This window comes from Zygosaccharomyces rouxii, assembly GCF_000026365.1.
Source record: "Zygosaccharomyces rouxii strain CBS732 chromosome G complete sequence".
Lineage (NCBI taxonomy): Eukaryota > Fungi > Ascomycota > Saccharomycetes > Saccharomycetales > Saccharomycetaceae > Zygosaccharomyces > Zygosaccharomyces rouxii.
The window spans coordinates 1,756,681-1,778,650 of NC_012996.1; the positions used below are offsets into that span (position 1 = coordinate 1,756,681).

The 21,970-nt window shown below is 40.1% G+C and overlaps 11 protein-coding genes across 11 annotated transcripts; 7 read left to right on the forward strand and 4 right to left on the reverse strand.

The window, feature by feature from the left end:
- Positions 1-1,390: 1,390 nt before the first annotated feature.
- ZYRO0G21340g (CAP domain-containing protein) lies at positions 1,391-2,479 on the forward strand (the record flags this gene model as incomplete). Its single annotated transcript, XM_002498860.1, has 1 exon — positions 1,391-2,479. One exon carries the CDS (start codon positions 1,391-1,393, stop codon positions 2,477-2,479), a length of 1,089 nt encoding a protein of 362 aa, XP_002498905.1.
- A 201-nt stretch (positions 2,480-2,680) lies between these two features.
- On the forward strand, positions 2,681-6,178 carry SCP160 (Scp160p; the record flags this gene model as incomplete). Its single annotated transcript, XM_002498861.1, has 1 exon — positions 2,681-6,178. One exon carries the CDS (start codon positions 2,681-2,683, stop codon positions 6,176-6,178), a length of 3,498 nt encoding a protein of 1,165 aa, XP_002498906.1.
- A 196-nt stretch (positions 6,179-6,374) lies between these two features.
- Positions 6,375-7,031, reverse strand: YPT52 (Rab family GTPase YPT52; the record flags this gene model as incomplete). Its single annotated transcript, XM_002498862.1, has 1 exon — positions 6,375-7,031. One exon carries the CDS (start codon positions 7,029-7,031, stop codon positions 6,375-6,377), a length of 657 nt encoding a protein of 218 aa, XP_002498907.1.
- A 1,182-nt stretch (positions 7,032-8,213) lies between these two features.
- On the forward strand, positions 8,214-9,827 carry MIC60 (Mic60p; the record flags this gene model as incomplete). The annotated part of the gene is made up of 1 exon (XM_002498863.1): positions 8,214-9,827. The coding sequence occupies one exon, from the start codon at positions 8,214-8,216 to the stop codon at positions 9,825-9,827; it is 1,614 nt and encodes a 537-aa protein (XP_002498908.1).
- A 217-nt stretch (positions 9,828-10,044) lies between these two features.
- On the forward strand, positions 10,045-11,496 carry ARP4 (Arp4p; the record flags this gene model as incomplete). Its single annotated transcript, XM_002498864.1, has 1 exon — positions 10,045-11,496. One exon carries the CDS (start codon positions 10,045-10,047, stop codon positions 11,494-11,496), a length of 1,452 nt encoding a protein of 483 aa, XP_002498909.1.
- A 158-nt stretch (positions 11,497-11,654) lies between these two features.
- Positions 11,655-13,292, reverse strand: HEL1 (E3 ubiquitin-protein ligase HEL1; the record flags this gene model as incomplete). Its single annotated transcript, XM_002498865.1, has 1 exon — positions 11,655-13,292. The coding sequence occupies one exon, from the start codon at positions 13,290-13,292 to the stop codon at positions 11,655-11,657; it is 1,638 nt and encodes a 545-aa protein (XP_002498910.1).
- Positions 13,293-13,616: 324 nt separating this feature from the next.
- Positions 13,617-15,794, reverse strand: ZYRO0G21472g (uncharacterized protein; the record flags this gene model as incomplete). The annotated part of the gene is made up of 1 exon (XM_002498866.1): positions 13,617-15,794. One exon carries the CDS (start codon positions 15,792-15,794, stop codon positions 13,617-13,619), a length of 2,178 nt encoding a protein of 725 aa, XP_002498911.1.
- A 403-nt stretch (positions 15,795-16,197) lies between these two features.
- ZYRO0G21494g (uncharacterized protein) lies at positions 16,198-18,999 on the reverse strand (the record flags this gene model as incomplete). Its single annotated transcript, XM_002498867.1, has 1 exon — positions 16,198-18,999. The coding sequence occupies one exon, from the start codon at positions 18,997-18,999 to the stop codon at positions 16,198-16,200; it is 2,802 nt and encodes a 933-aa protein (XP_002498912.1).
- A 386-nt stretch (positions 19,000-19,385) lies between these two features.
- Positions 19,386-19,763, forward strand: VPS51 (Vps51p; the record flags this gene model as incomplete). The annotated part of the gene is made up of 1 exon (XM_002498868.1): positions 19,386-19,763. The coding sequence occupies one exon, from the start codon at positions 19,386-19,388 to the stop codon at positions 19,761-19,763; it is 378 nt and encodes a 125-aa protein (XP_002498913.1).
- Positions 19,764-20,129: 366 nt separating this feature from the next.
- Positions 20,130-21,239, forward strand: ZYRO0G21538g (FAD-dependent oxidoreductase; the record flags this gene model as incomplete). The annotated part of the gene is made up of 1 exon (XM_002498869.1): positions 20,130-21,239. The coding sequence occupies one exon, from the start codon at positions 20,130-20,132 to the stop codon at positions 21,237-21,239; it is 1,110 nt and encodes a 369-aa protein (XP_002498914.1).
- Positions 21,240-21,461: 222 nt separating this feature from the next.
- On the forward strand, positions 21,462-21,908 carry MLC1 (Mlc1p; the record flags this gene model as incomplete). Its single annotated transcript, XM_002498870.1, has 1 exon — positions 21,462-21,908. The coding sequence occupies one exon, from the start codon at positions 21,462-21,464 to the stop codon at positions 21,906-21,908; it is 447 nt and encodes a 148-aa protein (XP_002498915.1).
- Positions 21,909-21,970: the final 62 nt, after the last annotated feature.

Genomic DNA, 21,970 nt, shown 5'->3' on the forward strand with positions numbered 1-21,970 from the left:
ATTTTTGCATCCTATGACGTTATTACTGGATCCAGATTTCTAGAACGCTTCATTAACATATACTACAGTTTTGTAGTGTTGAAAAAGCCACTCTTATAGTTAGGCCTTAAATAAATAATGCTGCGAATGTGCCAGTTCCGAACATATCCTCCGCTGATATCTCGATTCAATGATGAGCCAAACAGCTCAATAGATCACAGGTATACATGGTCATATCTGTGTCCTTTAATACATAATTTACCTTTAACCCTTCGGACACCATCAGTAATCACTTCCGTCTGTCACACATCTCACGCATCTCCATAAGACATTCTTTTGAAAAAGAACCAAAATAGTTCCTGTTCGCGGTGCTCACAGGCTTGTTGTGATATGCAAGAAATCTAGTTCACATCTGCGGCTATCTTACCAGCACATGGAGTGACTACAATCACGGAAGAACCCCTCCGCCCCAGACGATATCAACATTTATCTAACATACTATGGAAGTTTCATCTCCATTGTATTCGTTCCTCAAACTCTTAACATATCCTTTCTTGGCCAGGACCCCGTAAGGAAGGGTTTGAAACAACAGCTGAAACAAACGCAGCTTTCAAAAAGGAATTCGAACCATGCTTTGCATAGTTCGAACTCAAGCTTCCTCTCGCATGCCCCACACAAGACACTATGGACCCTGAAAAATTATGCCATTACATCGCCCTCTAAAAGCTGCCGGCCGATATCAATAATATGGAACATTTTCCCAATTTTTTGATGTATTTACCGACACGATTTTTTTTTCCGTATGGAAGAAAAAGTTCGAGATGTTCTGTAAATCACTTGAAAGACTGTAAAACAGCAAAATAGCAAAATAAGACTAATCAATGGTTTGCAAGATCCATCTAGAAAAGATAGCTATAACACAACGTACCGTACTACAAGCATCGAGTTTTCTTCTCTATATACACGCAATGCACAATACGTTATGCTCAGAATTGCTTCATCTTTCTTTTTTTCGCTTAGTTTGACCCCTTCATTTTACTTTTCTTGGCCTTTTCTCAAAACAGTATGTAAACACCACGCCAACCTCATTGAGTAAAACACCCACGAAACCTCTTGCCAAATCGATCGATCTGAGATCCAGGAGCTCCAGCGATTTCATCACATAAATTAAAGATCCAACTCCGTCAAAACTACGATTTTTTTCCTGGCTCTACAAAATTGGTGTTTGAATCTTGTTCACATTTTATCTTTCAATTCGTGTTTGGCAGGTACTATAAAACCAAAGAAACCTATCCATTCCTTTAGATCGATCAACTAGACTTTTATTCTGTCTACCAGTCGTCTCTACCTCCCCGCCAATTAAACGGTCCATTCCTTACTACCAGTGCTAAACGCTAATTATCGTTGAGAGATGCTCTTTTTACCTGCAATTGTCGCCTCATTAGGCCTTGCCAACGCTGCTGTCGTTACTGTGACTAACCACGTCCACGCAGATGCTCTTGTATCGGTGCAAGGTATCCTTTACGTGGAAAATGGTCAAACAAGAACTACTTTTGTCACTGAAGGTGGTGCTCAACCAACTTCCGTTTCCAACCAAATCAGTTCATCAGTTGTTGCAGTCCCTGCTACTCCTTCTGGTAGCCAAGCCACTGAATCTTCTAGCACACCTGCAAGTGGATCAGTTACCGTGATAACTGAAACTGCCGGATCTCCTGCTTCCACCTCCGGCTCAGCAGCTCCATCCACTTCTGGATCTTCTTCCAGTTCCGGCTCAGCAGCTCCATCCAGTTCCGAATCAGCTCCTGCTCCATCCACCTCCGGATCAGTTGCTGCTCAATCTTTTTCTGAACCATCTTCTACTTCTGCTTCTGCTTCTGCCACTCCATCAGTATCTCAAGTTCCAAACGCTGCTTTCGCTTCTGCTTCTTCCTCATCCTCATCTTCTGCACCAGCTTCTACTTCAAGTGCAGCTACTACCACCTTGAGCCCATCTTCCTCTAGCCAAGCACCATCAAGTGCTTCATCCGCTGCACCATCAAGTGCTTCCTCATCCGCTGCACCATCCAGTTCTGGTTCTTCCGATTTCCAAAACACGATGGTTGATCGCCACAATGACAAGCGTTCTCAGCATCAATCTACTGGCTCATTGGAATGGGATGATGAATTGGCCAACTACGCTCAAAACTACGCTGATAAATACGACTGTTCTGGTGATTTGGTCCATTCTAATGGTCCATACGGTGAAAACTTGGCTGTCGGTTATGACGATGAAGGTACTATCGATGCTTGGTACGATGAAATTAAGAAGTACAGCTTCAGTGACCCAGTCTTCTCCGAATCAACTGGTCACTTTACTCAATTGGTCTGGAAGTCTTCTACTAAGGTCGGTTGTGGTAGTAAGCAATGTGGTGGTTCCGTTGGTAAGTACATCATTTGCAACTATAACCCAGCTGGTAACTTCATTGGAGATTTCTCTCAGAACGTTCTCCCAACCTTATAATGGCGTTTTTAAAGTTTTGTAGGATTTTACTATAGTTATTTTTTCTATATGTTTTTATGTTTATAATTTGTTGGTTGTGTGTTAGAATAGGATCTTCTCTTTTACTTTTAACTTAAGGAAAATTTTAACATACTGTCATCTTCAAACAACAAAGGTAGTCCTCTAAGAAGGTCTTCGTCAATTGTAATCTCAATTTTAAGCATGTCCAAATACGAAGAGACGCCACCAACTTCTGTGGATTCCCAATTGCCATCACTGAAGGATTTACCCTCGTTGGGATCCAATGCAGGTTTTAGCAATAAGAAAGTCGCTTGGGGTCCCAACGTTAAACCCAATGTTGTACCACAAGTTGCAACCCCCAATGTGGTATCTCAAGGCGCATCAAAGCCTATTAGATCAAGGACTATCCAAGAGGCTTTTACACTTGATCTACAGTCACAATTGTCAATCACCAAACCTGAATTTTCAAGGATTGTGCAATCTGTGAAACAAAATCATGACGTGTCTGTAGAATCAACACTTTCAAAAACATCACGTACTTTCTTAATCAGTGGGTTACCTGCTAATGTTAACGCTGGTAGACGTGAATTGGTTAAGAAGCTGACTAAACCAGTGACAGATGTAGTACAAGTTCCATCTAGGGCTAAAGCCGCAATCATTGGATCAGGTGGTAGAAACATTAGAGAGATTCAAGAAAAGTTTGATGTCAAGATTAACGTCGCCAGAGAGAACAATCCTGATGTTGTAGACGAAGACTTGGGTGATGAAATGGCTGACGTGTCCATCCATGGTGATGTGGATTCTGTCAAATTGGCAAAGGACAAGATCATGTCAATCGTTAAGGAAGAAACCAAAAACAGTTCCATCCTCGTAACAGTGAATAACTCCACGTTGTTACCTTTCATCGACTTGGCACATTTACCATTAGAAAGCGTTAAGTTGTCGATTGAAAACAACAAAGATGTTGTAGTTTCGGGGCCTCGTGAAGATGTTAAATTGGCTAAATCAAAACTACAATCTTATTTCCAAGAGTTGGAATCTCAATTAAAGGAAGAACAAGTCAAGATTCCTGAAAAGTTCCAATTTTTAATCGATACCAAAGAAATTAAGGACCAATTTAATGTCGTGGTCAACTTCCATGATGATTCCTTGGTGAGTTTCTTGGGACACAGAGAGAAAGTTCCACAAGCAATCGCCCATGCAAGATCCTCTTCCACAACTTTTGCAGTGGACGCTTTGGACATCTCTAAGGCCCACAGTAAAAATTTGCAGCACGCTAAGAATTTGGTTCTTTATTTCAACAAGTACAACGTTTTAAAACAAATTCAAGATGCTCACCCAGAAATTAAGATCGTTCTGCCTCAACCTGAACAGCTAACTAAAGCTGATTCTGTTCACGTCTACATTAGCGGCAAATCTAGTAAGACTGATGAAATTAAAGGTGTTCGTAAAGAACTGATCGGTTTAGTTAATGAAATTGCACCTTTTGACACTTTAACTGTTAGCGATTTGGACTACGAATTGTTCCACAAGGACATCAAACATGTCCTTTTGGGTTCAGAAGAAACCGCCGGTTTTGTTCAATTCGGTGACTTTTACCCTGGTGATGATACCATTTTATTGGTGGCTCGTGTCTCCAATGAGGACTTCAAACCTTCTCCAGAAGAGATTAAAGAATCCTTGGCTCAAATCAATGCCACTCTAGATTCTATTCGTACCAAACAATCCAATTTGGCTACACAAGTCATCGATCTAGAATCTTCAAGACAAGATTCTATGTTATCAAAGGGTGTCACTTTACAGTTGATCCTTGAAGAAGTGAATCAAGAAGGTAACAACCTCCAACTCAAACTACACACTCCAGAAAAATCACAATTGACTTTGAGAGGTAGTGATAAAGCAGTCAAGCTAGCTAAAAAAGCCCTTGAAAGTGCTGTTGCTACTTCTGACCGTAAATTCAAGGACTCTGTGGAAGTATCTGTTAATTCCGTCTCAAGATTAATTGGTGTCAAAGGTTCCAATACCCAGCAATTACGTGAAAAATTTGACGTTAACGTTGATGTTCCATCTGAATCTAGTAACGGTAAAACTGTTGAAGTCACAGTAACGGGTGTTCAATACAACGTTGAACGTGCCAAGATTTACATTCAACAAGAAGCAAAGAAATGGGCAGACATCATTACCAAGGAATTGTTTGTGGCTCAAAAATTTCACCGTAACTTGATGGGACCTCAAGGTGCCTACCGTAACCGTTTACAAGACAAATACAATGTCCGTATCTTTTTCCCCAAGGGTGAGGATAATGTTACCATCAGAGGTCCATCCCGTGGTGTTACCAAGGCTTACGAAGAATTGAAATCTTTATTGGATTTCGAAATGGAAAATGGCCACAAGATGACCATGGATGTTCCAGCTGAACACGTGGCTAGAGTTATTGGTAAGAACGGTGATATGATTAACGACATTAGAGCTGATTTCGGTGTAGAATTAGATTTCTTGCAAAAGACTACTGATCCATCTGTGCAGGAATCCGGTAAAGTTCAATTGGAAATCACTGGTAACAGACAAGCCATTAAGGATGCCCAAGCTAAGGTCAATTCTATCGTTCAAGAGGCTTCTGATTTTACCAGGACCACTTTGGATGTGGACCGTAAATACCACAAGACCATTGTTGGTGCTGGTGGTCACACTTTGAAGGAAATCATCAGCAAGGCTGGTGGTGAAGGTGTGAGAAACAGAACCGTTGATGTACCCAATGCTGACTCTGAAACTTCGGTAATTAAAGTGGAAGGTCCAAAGAAATTCGTTGAAGCTGTCACCAAAGAGATCAATAAGATCGTGGAAGAAGGCGAGAAGAGTATTAACAAGGAATTGGACATTCCTCAAGATAAACAAGGTGCTTTGATTGGTCCTGGTGGATTCGTTCGCCGTCAATTAGAGAGTGACTTTTACGTTCAATTGCACGTCCCCAACAAGGGTGAAAACGGTAAAGTTGTTCTTACTGGGTTACCGGAAAATGTGGAAAAGGCAGAATCTAAGATTTTGACTGAAATCATCAGAGACAATTTCGACCACGAACTATTTGTTCCTGCCGAATTGCACGAATTTGTTGCTGAACGTGGTGCTTTTATCCAATCGTTAAGACTTGATTACTCCATCAATGTCAAACACGGTAACCAAGGTAGAAAAGCTACTAAGTTGGTTCGTAAGCCATTGAATATCCCTGTGGACAGAGTTCGTGGTACCGCTGAAGAAAAGATCAAGACCACCATTGAAGAATCGGACGCTCCTGCTGTGGATGGCAATGCTGAAAAGATTTCTTGGAGATTAATCTATGAAGATTTTGACGTGGACGAATTATTGGCAGATGAATCATCGAAGAGTGACGACAAAAACAAGAAAGCCGTTGATGAGACAAAGAAACAAGAATCTTTAAAGAAGGCCATTGAAGCCATCGAAAAGAGAATTGAATTAGGTGGTAAAGCTAATTCTACTGGATACGTTTGGTCCTCTGATCCCTCCAAATTCAACAAAATTGTTGGACCAGGTGGTTCTAACATCAAAAAGATCAGAGATGCTACAGGTGCAGTTATCAACGTTCCTAGAAAGACCGATAAAGTTAACGACGTAGTTTACATCAAGGGAACCAAAGAATCTGTTGAAAACGCTATCGAACAGGTTTTGAAAGGTTTGAAATGAAACGATGAGTTAATATTTTTTCAATTACTCTGAAGTTGTGACGTTGTGTGTTTTCAATATGTATGTAGATTAAAGACTTCAAATATAAAATCAACACTACCGCTGTATAAAGCTAGGCTATATCTCTTTTTTTTTTATTATCTTTATTATTATCATAATTATCAGTTTTTACTGTTATTCTCTATACATCGTACCTTTATCCACAGCAAGATGTCGCATCGTTTGTTGAAGGCCTCTGTAGTTGAACGTTAACGGTGTCACCACCCGCTCCTTGACGACCTTTAGAATTTGCCAATTCGTGCTTCTTGAATTCGTACAGTTTTTCACCGATGCTCTGGAATACCTGCTTCACACCTTCACCGGTCTTTGCACTAACTTCATGGAATAGTAGGCCTTGTTCGTTTGCATAACCTTCAGCGTCTGAACTCTCCACCGCTTTTGGTTTACTTGAACTCTCTCCTTCCTCAGTACATAAATCCAACTTGTTACCCACTAGACAAATTACTAAATCGTCTTCACCAACTTTTGTCTTTAATTCATTGACCCATCCCTGCGCCTTAGCCAAAGAATCCTGCTGAGTAACATCGTACACCACCAAGGCAGCGTTGGCATTCCTATAGTACATAGGAGCCAATGACTTGTACCTCTCTTGACCTGCGGTATCCCAGATCTCAAACTTTATCACGACCTCTTGTTGGCTGCCTTTGTCCTCAATCTTGATGGTCTGTGATAAGAACGCAGCACCAATAGTACTCTCTCTAAATTCATCAAAACTGTCCTTTACGAATCTGTGGACGATAGAAGATTTACCAACTGAGGAATCACCTAATAGAACTAGCTTAAACTGTAACATTTGAAATGCTTTCTTCTTAATTTGACTTGAGCTGTCGTTTGTAAAGAGTTGTAAGTGTTTAAATCTTCAATCCTATAGGGGTCTTTAAACCATATATACCATGCGAAAACACAAGAAACAGAAATAGGAGGATAACAAGTAATGAGAAGTCACTTAATGTGCTGAATGGCCTATCAGAATACCAATAGTGTAGCCTGTTCTTGACCGTTCGGTTTACAGGACATATATAAGGTGTCCACCGGATGCAGAAGAATGGACAAGAAGATGTGTCCTGAGGAAGGCTTCGAGAAGATGTGAGAGCAGGGGTATGGAGCACATGCGGTGAAGGTTCTTTATGACTGCTGATAATGTTTTGGAATCCGCCACTAACACTGTATCTGCTACTCACCACGAATTCTTGCGACGTCGAATGGATCAGCCGCTGTAAACGAGTTAGATCACAAGGATGATATAACAACGATGTACTGGGACTATGGATTAGAGATATGTGATCTGTGTATTACTAAAGAACGATTCTTGTTGATTTTACGTCAATAACCGCCCACCTGTAAGCATGTACATCGCAGCTTTGCAAGCCGCTTAAGAAACTGCCGGTGGCCTCCACAAGCTACATTAAGCTCATTGAGCTTCTCAGGAATCTATGGAAATCTCATCAAGCTACGTCAAATGTCAAATTTTCCTCGTTCAGCGAATATTGATTGGCCATTGAGTCCCAATGATAGGCATAAGCAGAGAATACACGCTTCAGGTACAATCCAAATAATGCAAATCAATGCAAATTTCAATCAAGACACCTTCAACAAAGTTAACAAGGATTTTAAGTCTGCTGAACCCTCCATTATCCATCTCTGAGTGCAAATAAAACGCACCGCGTCGAACCAAGAGGCCATCAAAGCTACATTGGGAGAAAATAGGCATTCAGATTTCATCTATACGATTCAAAGGAGCGTAAAATTGGCCTTTATGGGCCTTTAAGTTGGTTCCTCTATGCTTCACCTGACCAGTAGCCAATCATGTCTTCCTCGTGCTCAAAGTGCTATTTGTTCGGTTCATCTATCATAGCTTGAAATTTTGCACACAATTGACAATCACTAAAAAACATTCAAATAGTCATCAGTAATCGAGCTTTCGAGGGCTTTGAATTGAGCCTTAGTCAATTTTTCACGTTTAACCCTTTCCCCCATGTTAAGATCCACCCCCCGTCTCTTAAGAGTCCCAGTTACTAGAAGGTTAGCTACTGCTGCTTCACAAACTTCCCAACAAACAAAGACAAACAGAGTGCATCCAATTCGTAGGTTTTTCACCAGAGTCACATTGTCCGTCACATTGTTTTATGCTACTGGTCTAGTATTAAGTGAATTTAATGATGCATGTGGTGCAATTTTCACTGAACATGTTCCTTATGGTGAAGAATTGGTAGATTTCTTCGAATCCACATGGTACTCTGCAGCTTATTCTCCATTGACTCTAGATGAACTGAAATCGAAGTTTGGTGAAATCCTCGCCAGTAGAACTTCTAAAGTCCCACATGGAGGTGTAATTGCTAAAAATGTGGATCCTAAGGACAGAGAAGCAGATAATCTTAATGACAAGGCTAACTTACCAAAGGTTAAAGTGTCTATGGAATTATTGAAATTGCAACCATTAAGAGCACCTACTGAAGATGGCTCTCCTGAGGCCCTCAGATTCAAAGAAATTATCGCGGAATTCAACGGCACTATCGATACTATCAACCAGCAAAACATCATGTTACCAGAACCTCAAGCTACTGCTGTTTTAGAGGCCCATGATGCTCTTGCCATGAAAATCCTTGAATTTGAACAGAATTTCGAATCAGCTCTAACTACTGGCATTAACACAAAGACTGATGCTGCTTTAGAAGGTGCAGGTAACAAGTATGAAGAAGAGTTGAAACAAAAGGAAATTGAATTAACTGACAGATTCCTCAACGAATTTAGTAACTTCAGGGCTGAATTGGAACAACGTACCCAGAAGCAGTTAGCTGCAGATTTGAAGGCCAACGAACAAACTCTACTAGCTAAGCACGCTAATGAAGTGGCACTTTTGTCCATCACACAAGTCAAAGAATTTAACAAAATCATCAGCGAAAAGATAGACTCCGAAAGAAATGGAAAATTGGCTCATTTACAAGAATTAGATGAAGCCGTGAACAATTTGACTAAATCTGTCGATGGCGTCAATAAATTTTTGATGAAGAGTGAAGCTATCACTCAACTGACTTTGGCATTAGATGAATTGAAAAATAAGATTAATTCACCAAAAAATGCTAGCATTAAGATTGATCGAGACTTGCAAAAATTAAACACTTTGGCTGACATTATTCCTGGATTGCCAAAACCTTGTTGCCATTCAAAGGACGTGAAACCTGCACTTTTAACAGTGGCATTAAATGAATTGAACGAATTGGCATCTGAGAAAGAGATTTTATCCACTGAGCAGCTCTACAACAGATGGAACCTACTTGAATCAGATTTCAAGACTGCATCTCTTTTACCTCCCAATGCAGGTATCATGGGCCACACATTTGCCAAATTTTTCTCATTCTTCCTCTTTACAAAGCAAGGCTCATCACCCATAAATGAAGATTTAGACAATGTTTATGCCAAGGTAAGCGAGAGATTGAGACTCTCCAAATTGGATGAAGCTGTGGAAGAAGTTTTAGCTTTGAAGGGTTGGCCTCATGTGCTCTGCAAGGACTGGATCGTCCAAGCAAGAAAAAGGCTAGAAGTAGAATCTTTGATCTCAGTCCTGGACAACGAAGTCAGGACGCTATGAAAGGAGGCATATGAACTTAAAAATTTAAAGTGTAAATAAAGAGAAAGAAATCATGATAATAGAAAATTAGAAAATTTTCTTTTATGTATTCATCTTAATTATCGATTCCTAACAATTACAACTACTTTAATAGCACGGCCGAAGTGTTTAAGTTCTATCTAGACATTACAACTATATACATAGGATTGACATAAAAGCGAAAAAGGGCATCACAACCATGTCAAATCCAGCATTACAAGTTTATGGAGGTGATGAAATTACAGCTGTAGTCATTGACCCCGGTTCTTTCACTACAAACATTGGTTATTCCGGTACTGATTGTCCACAGGCCATCCTTCCCTCTTGTTATGGCCATCACAAAACTAATGAGAATGCAGATGGTGACGATGAAAAATCAAAACCTAAAGTGTTTGCAGAGCAGTCATTGACGTTCCCAAGACCGGATTACGAGATTAAACCTATAGTGGAGAACGGTCTGGTGGTAGATTGGGATGCAGCTCAGGAACAGTGGGACTGGGCATTGAGGAATGTACTTCATCTTGAATCCAATAAAGGTGTTCCAGCACTAATGACAGAGTCGATTTGGAATACCATGGAAAATAAGACCAAATCGCTCGAAGTTTTACTGGAGACCTTGGATTTTGAAGCTTGTTACATTTCATCTACACCTACATGTGTTTCCTTTGCCACGGGTAGACCAAATTGCCTAGTGGTTGATGTGGGACACGATACTGCAAGCTCAAGCCCTGTGGTAGATGGTATGACTCTTTCAAGAAGCACAAGAAGAAACTTTATTTCAGGTAAATTCGTGGATCAGTTGATTGGCAAATATTTACAACCTAGAGAAATTATACCTTTGTTCGAAATTGCCCAAAGAAGACCAGAATTCAAGAAGAAAAATTTCGAATTTAATATAGACCCATCTCTTTACAACTTTGCCAATGAACGTGGGTTTTTCCAAGAGTGTAAAGAGACTCTGTGTCAAATAGCCCCCACAACTTTAGACAAATTCAAACCAGAGTTAGAATCGACCGCTAAAAGGTCAATTGAAGCTCCATGGACAGAAGAGATCGTATTTGACAACCCTTCTCGATACGGCTTTGCAGAACAATTATTTTATCCCCAAAGTGAAGATATACCTGAGGGTTGGCCAGTTTCTAAAGACGGTATTGTGGAGACTTGGCACAATGATTACGTTCCTTTGAAAAGAAACAAACCCAGTGGTAGTAAACCAGAGAAGCCCAATGGTGAGGAGACTCCCAGTGGGGAAGATCAGGCATCTACTTCGGAAACTACGAATGAACATGGTAAAAGACCTATGGAAGATTCAGAATCTAGTGAACTTGCTGGTATATCAGATTTAGTCCACTCCTCTATAACAAGTGCAGATGTTGATTTAAGAGCCACATTAGCCCATAACATTGTACTAACAGGTGGCAGTTCATCTGTACCAGGCTTCAGCGACAGACTAATGAATGAACTAACCAAAAAATTGCCTGCTCTAAAATTCAGAGTTTTAACCACAGGTCATTTAAGAGAAAGACAGTATCAATCATGGCTTGGAGGTAGTATACTGACAAGTTTAGGTAGTTTCCACCAATTATGGGTGGGTAAAAGAGAGTACGAAGAAGTTGGAGCTGAGAGACTACTGAACGATAGATTCAGATGAACTTGCACACGAACATGAATAAAGAGATAAAGTCAAAACGTAAAAGGAAAAACACAAAATATTACAAGAACTACATAATACATCAAGGAAAAATGACAAAAAATAAAACCAAAACCAAACCCTGTACTATAATAATAATAATCATATTAATAAACAACTCACTCCCTCGCCTTGGATATTCCCTTGCGTAACAAATCTCTACCACATTCCAACAGGGCTTTAGTCCTATTCTTCACATAACCAGCCTTATTGTAAAATTCAGTCCTTCTCTTCATTATAACTTCCGGACTCTTAATTTGTAATAATTCTGACAAACTTTCAACAGCATTGGAAAGCAGACCTTGGTTGTCTATAAATATTTTGGTCAAATTATGCGAGGGATCAGAATAGTATGCTACTGCAAAAGACCATTTGAGGGCGGTACGACCCTCATTTAATGTCTTTAAACTTTCTGTCAAAAATTGGCCCTCAATCCAAGAGACTCCAATCTTTTCCTGAAGACCTTTAACTTTAAAGCCAACAGTTTCACCTAATTTCCAATCCAATTTAGCAGATACCTCATGTTCTGTAAACATCTTGTAAAAGAAAGCATACCTTCGTAAAGTTTTCTTTGGGGTGTCTGCTACTAATTTATTCTTATCCTCATTTTTGTAGATGGCACATTGATAAAAACTACTACCATGAGGTGCCCAATCGCCTCCACATATCCAACAGAATTCATGTCTACAGCTGGAACAAACCATGTGGTTACAACCACCATTCTTTTCAATATTAACCGAGCATCGAGGACATTCCTTCGTATGAGAAAGGACCCAATTCAAATTTTCACACTCTAATCTTGCCTTTTTGACCCACTGATCTGTAACTCTACAATCGGCAGGTGCATGTATTTCAAATCCACATCCAAAGCAAAAGCTGTGACCCATACTGCAAGTAACAAATCTTGATGCATGCAGTCGACTATATTCCTGTAAGGATAAAGTGTCTTTCAAATGGATAATACATTTACAATCTGTGTAGGGACACCATTTATAACTATTACTATGCTTTCTAATAAAACTTTTAATAGAAGAATCCATCAATTTAACACTTGATGCACCACCCATGATCTGATCAATATCTTCATTTTTCAGAGCTAAAGAACAATCCATGCAAGTAATGATTTTACCATGGTTAAGTCTATCCTTGATATAATGTCTGTAACAATCAATACAATACTCATGCCCACATTCTAATGAAAAAGTCTCCGTCAATATTTCCTCACAACATATGGGGCAGAAAAATTCCTTACCATTTTTAACACCACGACCATCGGATTCTCCTGATGTGTTTAAACCCGATTCTATCAAAAGATTATCCATCTTTTCAGTCCATTCCTCTAACAGTCGCTCTTCATTCCAATCGTAACGTTGCATAAGGATCAAAATATCCTGTGGTGGTAGTGAGAAAACCGGCTGCAAATGATGCACACGTCTTTTCATGCTATCGAAGATTTCTTGAGTGGTCAAGCATTCGTATTTCAAACTAGGTAAACTATCTTCATCCAACAAATCCTTTGTAGTCTTCTTAATGGGAAAAACCAAGTAATCATCCTCTAAATCATCTTCACTAAACTGACTCTCATCTATATCGAATTCAGAATCATCTGTATCGACATTATGTGGTGGTATATTTGCAAAATCGGAATCTAGATGTGTAGCTTTACTATCGGTAGGAGCATCAATATTACTGATACTTTCACTATCATCGTCTTCAAATTCTAACAAAAGGCTATCATCACTTTCTAGATCAGTCATATTACTACCACTAACACTTATTCTCAACGATGCATATGACTTTATTTTCTTTTACACAACGTAAAGTTGAATAGTTCTTGTTCTTCGTTCAAAAACCCTGTTAATACTAGTTGAAACTTGGTTCTGGTCCTGATAGCGATACTAACCATACTGAAAAAGGACCCGCTTCACAAGAGATAAGAAGAATAGAGAAAGAAATAGATACCATAGTAACTCTTATTATAAACCCATCCGAAATTCCTTGGTAAACAATTTTGACCATGATGTTTGTTCCGTCCCTCGTAAGTACATAACTATATAAAATAGGCTACATTTTGATTCAAATCAACTGGGGTAAAGTGAATGTTCGACCCTGTCTAGAGCTGCCTTAATCTTCATTTCTATACGCGTGCTCAATTCGTAATCCACAGAATAATTTTGAGCTCTTACAAGCCATTCTTTGCATTCTGGTAATCCCTTCATGTTCTTCAATTTCCACGAGAAAAGTGCACGCTCGTAGAGTGCCGCTGGATATAACCATGGGTCCTCATGTTTTTTAACATACTTCACTTTACCATTCTGTAGCAAGAAGAAATGTGGTAATACCTCTTTGTCCAAAAGCTCAGAACCTTGTTTAACTTCACCCAATCTACGAAGTACTAGTGAAAATAGAAAAGTTCTGATCATTTCTTGGTCTACATTTTTATGGTCTACTGCTGGATTATGGTACTCTGTCATCAGTTGTTGTGATATTTTCAATTCTTTTTGGGTCATTCTGTTGTAACCGTTGTAAAAATATGCGATTTCATGAACGGGCGAAGTTGCAATAGCATCTAACGGATCAGATAATTTCAATTGGCTTTGCATTTGGCGAAATTGTTCCACTTTTCTCAACATGAATCTATCTAGCGGTAAATTTTTTGATTTAAAAGTCTTTTTACCCAGTAAGTCTGGTGCATTAAAGATCAACTCTCTTGCTCTTTTCTTACAGAATTCTGCTCTTTCACTGTTTTTAAGGCCAAGTTGACACATTCTCCAACTCTCCAAATAACAAGCACCTGCATAATAAGTGTAAAAGGCATGAGACCAATCGCTAATCTTGAGCAAAGATAGCAAATCCTCAGCGGCTCTCTCGTAACTGTGCATTTGTGACAAAATAATCGCGCGATCAAAGATTAGCAACGATTTAACCTGTCTCATCTGAATTTTGTCAACATCGATGGAATCCATCAAATCTACCGCATCCGATAACCTACCATTTGTGGCCAGCATTCTAGCTTCATTTAAAAGCCAAAGTGCACTGTTCGGAAAGAATGCCCTGGATTGCAAAAGAGAGTTTTCCAAGATTTTTCCCGGATGCAATAGCGTTGGCCCATCCATCTCACCTTTCTCACCAGGTTTCACGGAAGTTGCTAGAGGAATATCAAAATCCACATCGGTAAATTGGAATGGTCCATCGTAGTAAAACATCAAGGCCTGTAAACCAATACAGCCATGTACATTCCTGTACTTAGTAGATCTCCAAACAAGTCTTAAACCTTCCTCCCTTGAACCGTGAAATCCGACAATGGACAGAACTGCACCAATAGCAGGAGGGATTAGGGACAATACGACTTGCAATATACCAAAACATAAATTGACACCTGATAGAATAAATTCGTCTATTGTAGCTTGTCCCACTTCCAAATCTTGGGAAAGAACCACATACTCTTCTTTTTCTTCCTTCGCAAGGCTCTTCATAGCGTTTAATCCTAGCTCGGATCTCAATCTGTTCACAGCAGGCGAATTGCCAATATGAGCACCACAAATTCTTTTCTCTCTCATTTTTTGCACTTGAGCAGCATAGTCCAAAAGCTCACGATCTTCTTGCTCCTTTGGTGACAGCTTGTAAGGAATATCCAAGGAGGTGAAATCAGAATTTCCTGACGCAAAACTTGTCTGCGAACCATTTTGGCCCAATCCGCCATCTTTAGTCCTCAATTTTTCTGCTTTCTTTATGGCATCAAAAATCTCTTGCAACATACTATAAGCTTTTCTTAATTTCAACAATGCCTTAGCCGCCTCCACCATGCTTTCGCTAAACAACATAACAAGCGCGTGTAAAAGGCAGGATTCGGTATAGGTTACTGCATAGACAGTGCCTGGGGGGTAAAAAGAGCTACTGTTGATGTTCATCTTCTGGGCATGTTGTCTACTTTTCAATGACAATTGTTCAGCTTTAGCCAAAGTATTCGCAGCTCTCCTCATAGCTTCTCCTTCAAACCCCAAAGTAGCTTCTAAAAATTCTATTACACCCCTAGCAAGTACAGTAATTGTCTGGTCTGAACCAGATACAGGTTCATTGTTTTTGAGAAGTTGTAAACCTTCTTCAACCCTATCATCAAGAACCAAATCCATAGCCTTGAGAGCCACCTCGAAATCATAAGCTTGCTTCAGAATGAACTTGGTCTTTTCATCTTGCTGCAGCTCGGCAGCAGGACGTCCTCTACTAGTAAAGGCCCCAAATACCTTAAACATGGCCATTTTATTTGGAACCCTTTAGATAACTACGATTCAAAAGATTTAGCTTGCAAATGCCTAACCAATAATGCGACAGAACGGAAATACCAATAGCAGCAGCCTAAGCTAGAGTACCTCTCACTTGTATTGCATATGTACACAATGTATATATTTATATATACATGTAATCTGAGTTCATTTGATCTCGGATATCTCGAGCTTCCACAGGGTTCTACCACGTGATGAAAAATGTAATAGCGGCTTAATAAGATATACCGATATACCGATGGATGAGCAGCTTAATATCCGATACTGGATCTCCTCGGAGCATAAAGTGTGAGAACTAAGGCTGTATTGAAAGCTCAGTAGTCTATAAAATAATATAACATTGATAATAATGCATGGCTGACAGTAAAAAAATCAAAGTTCATAAATGTACATTTTTAATATCCCTTTTGATATTTTTTATCTCTTTCCTCATTTGCTTTTTCTTAGTCCTGTCCAGGTTCCTCAAATTAGTAGAGTTAATTGTGCTAACCGCGTATTTGTCCACACTACTCCAAACTTTTTGATCAATTTCCTTTGGTAATTTTCTACCATATAGACATTGGTCAACGAGCCACATACCAACGACGAACGATTTTCTATCCAAAGTCCCATCCTTACGAGAATCCACCATTTCGTAGATTTGTAAAAGTAATTCCACTGACAAGTTAGATCTGCTCCAGATGTCTTTAACCACCAAATTCAACATAAGACCATCATCTGGTAAATCTACGTTTACGTGGTTATCACCGTCTAGGACGGCCTCCCACCAATCCAGCAGATCTAAATACATGCATCTGTTACTGACCCACATACCTTCATACCTTTTTCTTTCCTGCGAAGTAACGAAACCAACGTCATTGTGGGATTTCCATGGCTTATCCTCATTAAAAGTCCTTGGTGTATGACGACTTTCCATGTGAAGTAAATGATCTGAGTAAGGAACTACTGCTGCCGTGTGCTTCAACTTCTTTCTAATACCAATACCTCTATTCCTATTAGGCTTTTCCTCTCTATGCTCCGTGGAGGAATCGCTATCTTCATCCGAATCAGAGTCGTACCTGTGTCTAGGAGATTTATTTACATCATCTCCTTGATCGTGATATTTTCCATCCTTATAGGCTCCATCGTAAACGTCCTTACGCATCGTAGTCTTAAATCTCATATTTTGATTCGTCTTCACGACTGCATGGCCTTCCGGATCTGAAGTGACACTTGTCCTGTCTGTGGAGAAATCAAATGGGCTAGTATTTTTGCTTCTACCATTATGTGATCCGAAAATTCTACTCTTCAGTTTCTCCATCTTGGTCCTTCTTGTATGGTTGGGAATCAAATCCGGTAGCGTTCCTTGATATTTGATATTCGGTTGTTGTTGCTGCAGTTGTGTGGGAGATTGCAATGGTGGTGGTGTTTGCTGCGACTGGGGCGGTAATTGAGATTGAGGTTGTGATGTCTTAGCAACACTTTTATGATGCACTGCAGGTTTTAGTTGGACACGCTTTGGTTTCGTTGTAATTGGCCCACCTGAGGTTTGACCAGCACTGTAGGTAGATGCCGAAGTACTTATATTATCCATGTTTGGTAATGAAGCAGTCTCTGGAAAATCATAATGATCACAAGGAACTCTTGTTATCTTGGGCGGCAAACTATATCCTTCACCAATACCTTCATCATCTACGTCCTCATCATCTTCGTAATCATCATAATCATCATAATCATCTTCATTAATATTATTGTCATCAATTTCATCATTTTCTAATCCGTCACCAAAAGTATCCACTGTCGCATGTCTTGGATCTTCCCAAGAAGAATTTTCTAAACCGTAAGAAACTGGCGAATCACTTGAAATGAATGAGGATGACGATTCATCTAAATCACGTCTTAGTACTTGCTTTCTTCTAATTGGCCTTTCACTTGTAGCATCTGTTTCATTATCAGCTGCACAATCCGTCGTTCCTTCGTCACCAGATGAGCTTAAATAAATTCTTGGTGGCGGTACGCGACCAGTTAGAGTTCTTGAAATTGGTCTCCCGGGAGAAGGTTGTTGCTGCTGCTGTTGCTGCTGCTGTAGCTGTTGGTTTGAATTTTGACTTGCCGGCGTCAACGTCAAAGATTGATGCTCGAAATCATGCGACATTATTGGTGAAGAATAAGGATGTGGAGTTAACGGAGGGTTAGGTTGTAACGGTGTTTGCTCCTCAGGAGGAGGAGGATGCTGCAGTTGCGGCGTTTGTACTTGTAACGATCTTTGAGGTAACTGTATTGGCGTAGACATTACTCTGTGAGCCGAAGGCGGTCTTGGTGGTGACTGTAAATGTTGTTGCAGATGCTGTTGCAAATTTTGTTGTGGTTGTTTATGAATCTCTTTTAATTGTTGCTTAACCTGCTCAGCAGGTTGTCTATAAGGTTGCTTTTGTGACTCTGTGGGACTTCTTCCATATGGTGATAATAATGATTGCTGTTCCGTGTGCTGTTGTTTATTGGCATTGGTATTAGCCTTTGAAGTTCCATTCACATTTAAAGCTGACGATAAATTAGGCCTTGAGGGTGTCGTTGCTGTACTCTTATGAATAGGTGAGTGTGCGTCTCTCGAAACTTCTAACCTCGGTAGGTCATCTAGACTTATTGAACCATTAGGATTCGAAGTCGCTACATTAACAGTCGAACTGTTACGAGATGACGGAACCCTGTACAAATGGGCCAGATTTTGATTTGGTATTAAGTGGGACTGCTTTTGTTTTGCAGCTGCTGGCATCGGTTTCTCAGATTCACTAGGCCCAGTATGATTACCATGATGATTATTTTCATCGTCATTCCCAGAATTTAAGGCAGAAAGGGCCAAAAGAGCAGCTGCATGGGCTTGCTCATTCAGAGGAGGAGGCGAATCATGGTGATTAAAACTTGTACTACTAGAATTCTTTGGAGGAGGTGTAACTGTTCTATTCTTAACCACAGTAGCAGCAACTTTAGCAGGTATTGACTGAGAGCTACCACGTCTTATATTACTAGCACTACTCAAATTACCGTTAGCAGCAGCACTAGTAGGAGTTGTAGAGTTCGATTGTCCCGGTTGGTCAGAATGTTTTTGAAATATTACCTGCGCTGCTCGAAGTGAATCGCTCATGGGCTTGTCAGACATTGGGGTTGAACTGCCCTGATACGGCCTATTCTTTTGTTGAACCATTCTAACGCCAATGCCTTCCCAGTCTCGACTTGTGAAATATGGTTACAAGTATTTGTAGTAGCAGTTTCTTGCTCGTCGTTAAAAGTCCGGGAACGAATTCCGTTGAAGATTAGTTTAAAACAATATGAATAGCTGGCACTAATCCTCAGAATCTCGAGACTAATAAAATTCCAAATCGCTTGCTACTCTATCCTAAATCTACTGTGTCCTTTACAGAAGCTTTCCTCTCTTGGCGATGATTACCTGTATTTGTCGTATTTGTAGCAAATTTGGTAGAGCCTCTTCCCAAGACCGAAAATGTTCTTATTGTAGATTAAGCCCTTTGCCAAACAATCGATGAATAAACTAAAGAAGAGGCAGAAAAATCCTTAACAAATCGAACTGGAATGACTGAACAGATAAGTCACAAGAAATCTCTACCAAAAGTTAACAAGGAGAGAAGAGCCCAGCTAAAGGAGTATTACAGGCTAGAAGAAGAAGCAGAAGAAGCAGAAGAACACAAAAGAACAGAACCCAAACCTAATGCAACGTCTAGTCATGTGCAAGAAGATAAACCAATTGAACAGTTAAAGTTCCAAGAATTAGTTCACACTCACAATAGACTCCTGAGCAAAGAGACGGAAACGAATAATTCCATAAAGAATACAATTTATGAGAATTACTACGACCTTATAAAAGTAAACGACCTGCTGAAAAGCATGACAGGCTCCAATGAGAAGGAGCTCAACCAGCTGAAGAAGGCCGTCGAACTGCTGGAGGAGTAGAGAAGAGGTGAAATAGAAGTTAGTGCGATTGCTTGTCACTAGGCATGTACACATATATTGGCATATACCCTGCCATATCATTCGTGTAATCTGTCCAAATATGGTAATTACATGAGTCTTGGCGTTTTCAGGTCACATGCCGGAGGATTGATGAAGTACTAATAGTAACGATAAAGTATTGATAGGTAGGTAAGTAGGAGACAGTGGATTAATTATCAATTAAATGGGGTTGAGCTGGTAGGAATACTTGGGTTTATTCAATATCATGCCGGTCACATGATATTATGTGTATGGCTTACCCATGGTTGCAGAGTCAAAACGGGGAGGGTACTTGACAATCTTGTAAGCTGATTACATTCACAGAATATGTCAAAACCTCATCTCATCTCACTTAGTCTTATCCCCCCCCCGATGTCCCACGTAGTTGTTGCTGGTGCTGGTGTGATTGGGCTAAGTATAGCCCATCAATTGCTTTTGCAAAATTCGAAGATTCAAAAGGTGACCATAATTGCCAAAGATTTCCCCCATGATCTGCTTACTTGTGAATACACTTCACCATGGGCAGGTGCTCATTTTAGACCATACCCTCATAAACCGGAGTCATGGGAAAATGACGCTAGAGAGGCAAACTACACAAGGGTCACCCAGCAGTTTTTCGAGAAATTTGCAGCCTTGAATCCAGATTCTACCATTAAATTCAGCAAAGGTACGGATTTTTTGGAAGCTCCTTCAAAAGAATATTTGGAATTGGGATCTGGCTACAATGCAGACTCTCTTAAGGAATTCAAAGTCCTGGAAAAATTACCCGATGGCGTTAAATTCGGTGCAGAATATTTGACATTTTGTCTGGATGCGCCAGAATATTTGAAGTTCTTGCAGAATGCCATTGAACAGCTGTGCAAATTGCAGAACATCCAACTTCAATTCGTTAAATTGACATTGCCTTCCCTGAAGTACATTAAGGAACTGTACCCTGACGTTTCGCTAATTTTCAATGCCACGGCTAATGGGTTACAGTACAACGGTAGCTATGATCCCGCCTGTTTTAAGATTCGAGGTCAAACTCTGTTGTTAAATGTAACACAACCTACCCCTTACAACCGCAAGACAATTACCCATCAGTCGAAAGATGGTCATTGGACTTTTGTCATCAGAAGATCCGCAACCCATTATATCTTGGGTGGTACTAAGCAACCTGGTGACGATTATCCGTTACCAAGGGAAAGTGATACGGTAAAAATCTTGTCCCGTGCCTCCAAAGTTTTCCCTGATTTAGATACCTCTGATATTATTCGTGTCAATGTTGGATTTAGGCCTGCAAGGAGAGGTGGATCGAGGGTGGACAAATCCCTCCATGAAGGTTTACCTGTTGTTCATGCTTATGGGCTAGGTGGCTCTGGTTTTGAGACCTCTGTAGGGGTAGCAAAGCATGCTCTAGAACTTGCAGGACTAGGAAGACTGGAGAGCAAGCTCTGATGAGTTAGCATTGATGAGTGGCATCTGCCGCCGAAAGCCTTCGCCGGGTAACACAAAACTGTCCGGGATTGACCCTGGTGTCCTCGGACAGTTCTTGATCTGGACGAAACGTAAACAACAAAATTAACAAGAAAAAGAGAAAACACAACACTAACTACAACTCCAGCATTGTTATAGACATCCAATACCAATACCCTAATTTATCAATCTCCTACCGTCTACATGTCTGCTGCTGCTGCTAGAACCAACAAGGATATCTTTACCCTCTTTGACAAGAAGGGACAAGGTACCATTCCAAAGCCATTGTTTGGTGACTATTTGAGGGCCATTGGTTATAACCCAACTAACCAACAAACTGAACAAATATTGACCAACGGCGGTGCACCTGACCAATTGTCATTGGATTCAATTCACGAGTTGATTCAACGAAACCAGCAGGAATTGGAAGCAACCACTTCTGGCCGTGTGGAAGATTTCATAAAGGCATTCCAAGTTTTTGACAAAGAAAATACTGGTAAAGTGTCTGTTGGTGATGTTAGATACATGTTGACTTCACTTGGTGAAAAACTATCGGATGAAGAAGTTAACGAACTGCTCAAGGGTGTGGAAATAGATAGCGATGGTGGTGTGGATTACAAAAAATTCATCGAAGATATTTTAAGACAGTGAAAAATGGTAGTTATTTTTTTATTATCGTAAAGTGTATTAAGGTAACAAAATAATAATAAAAG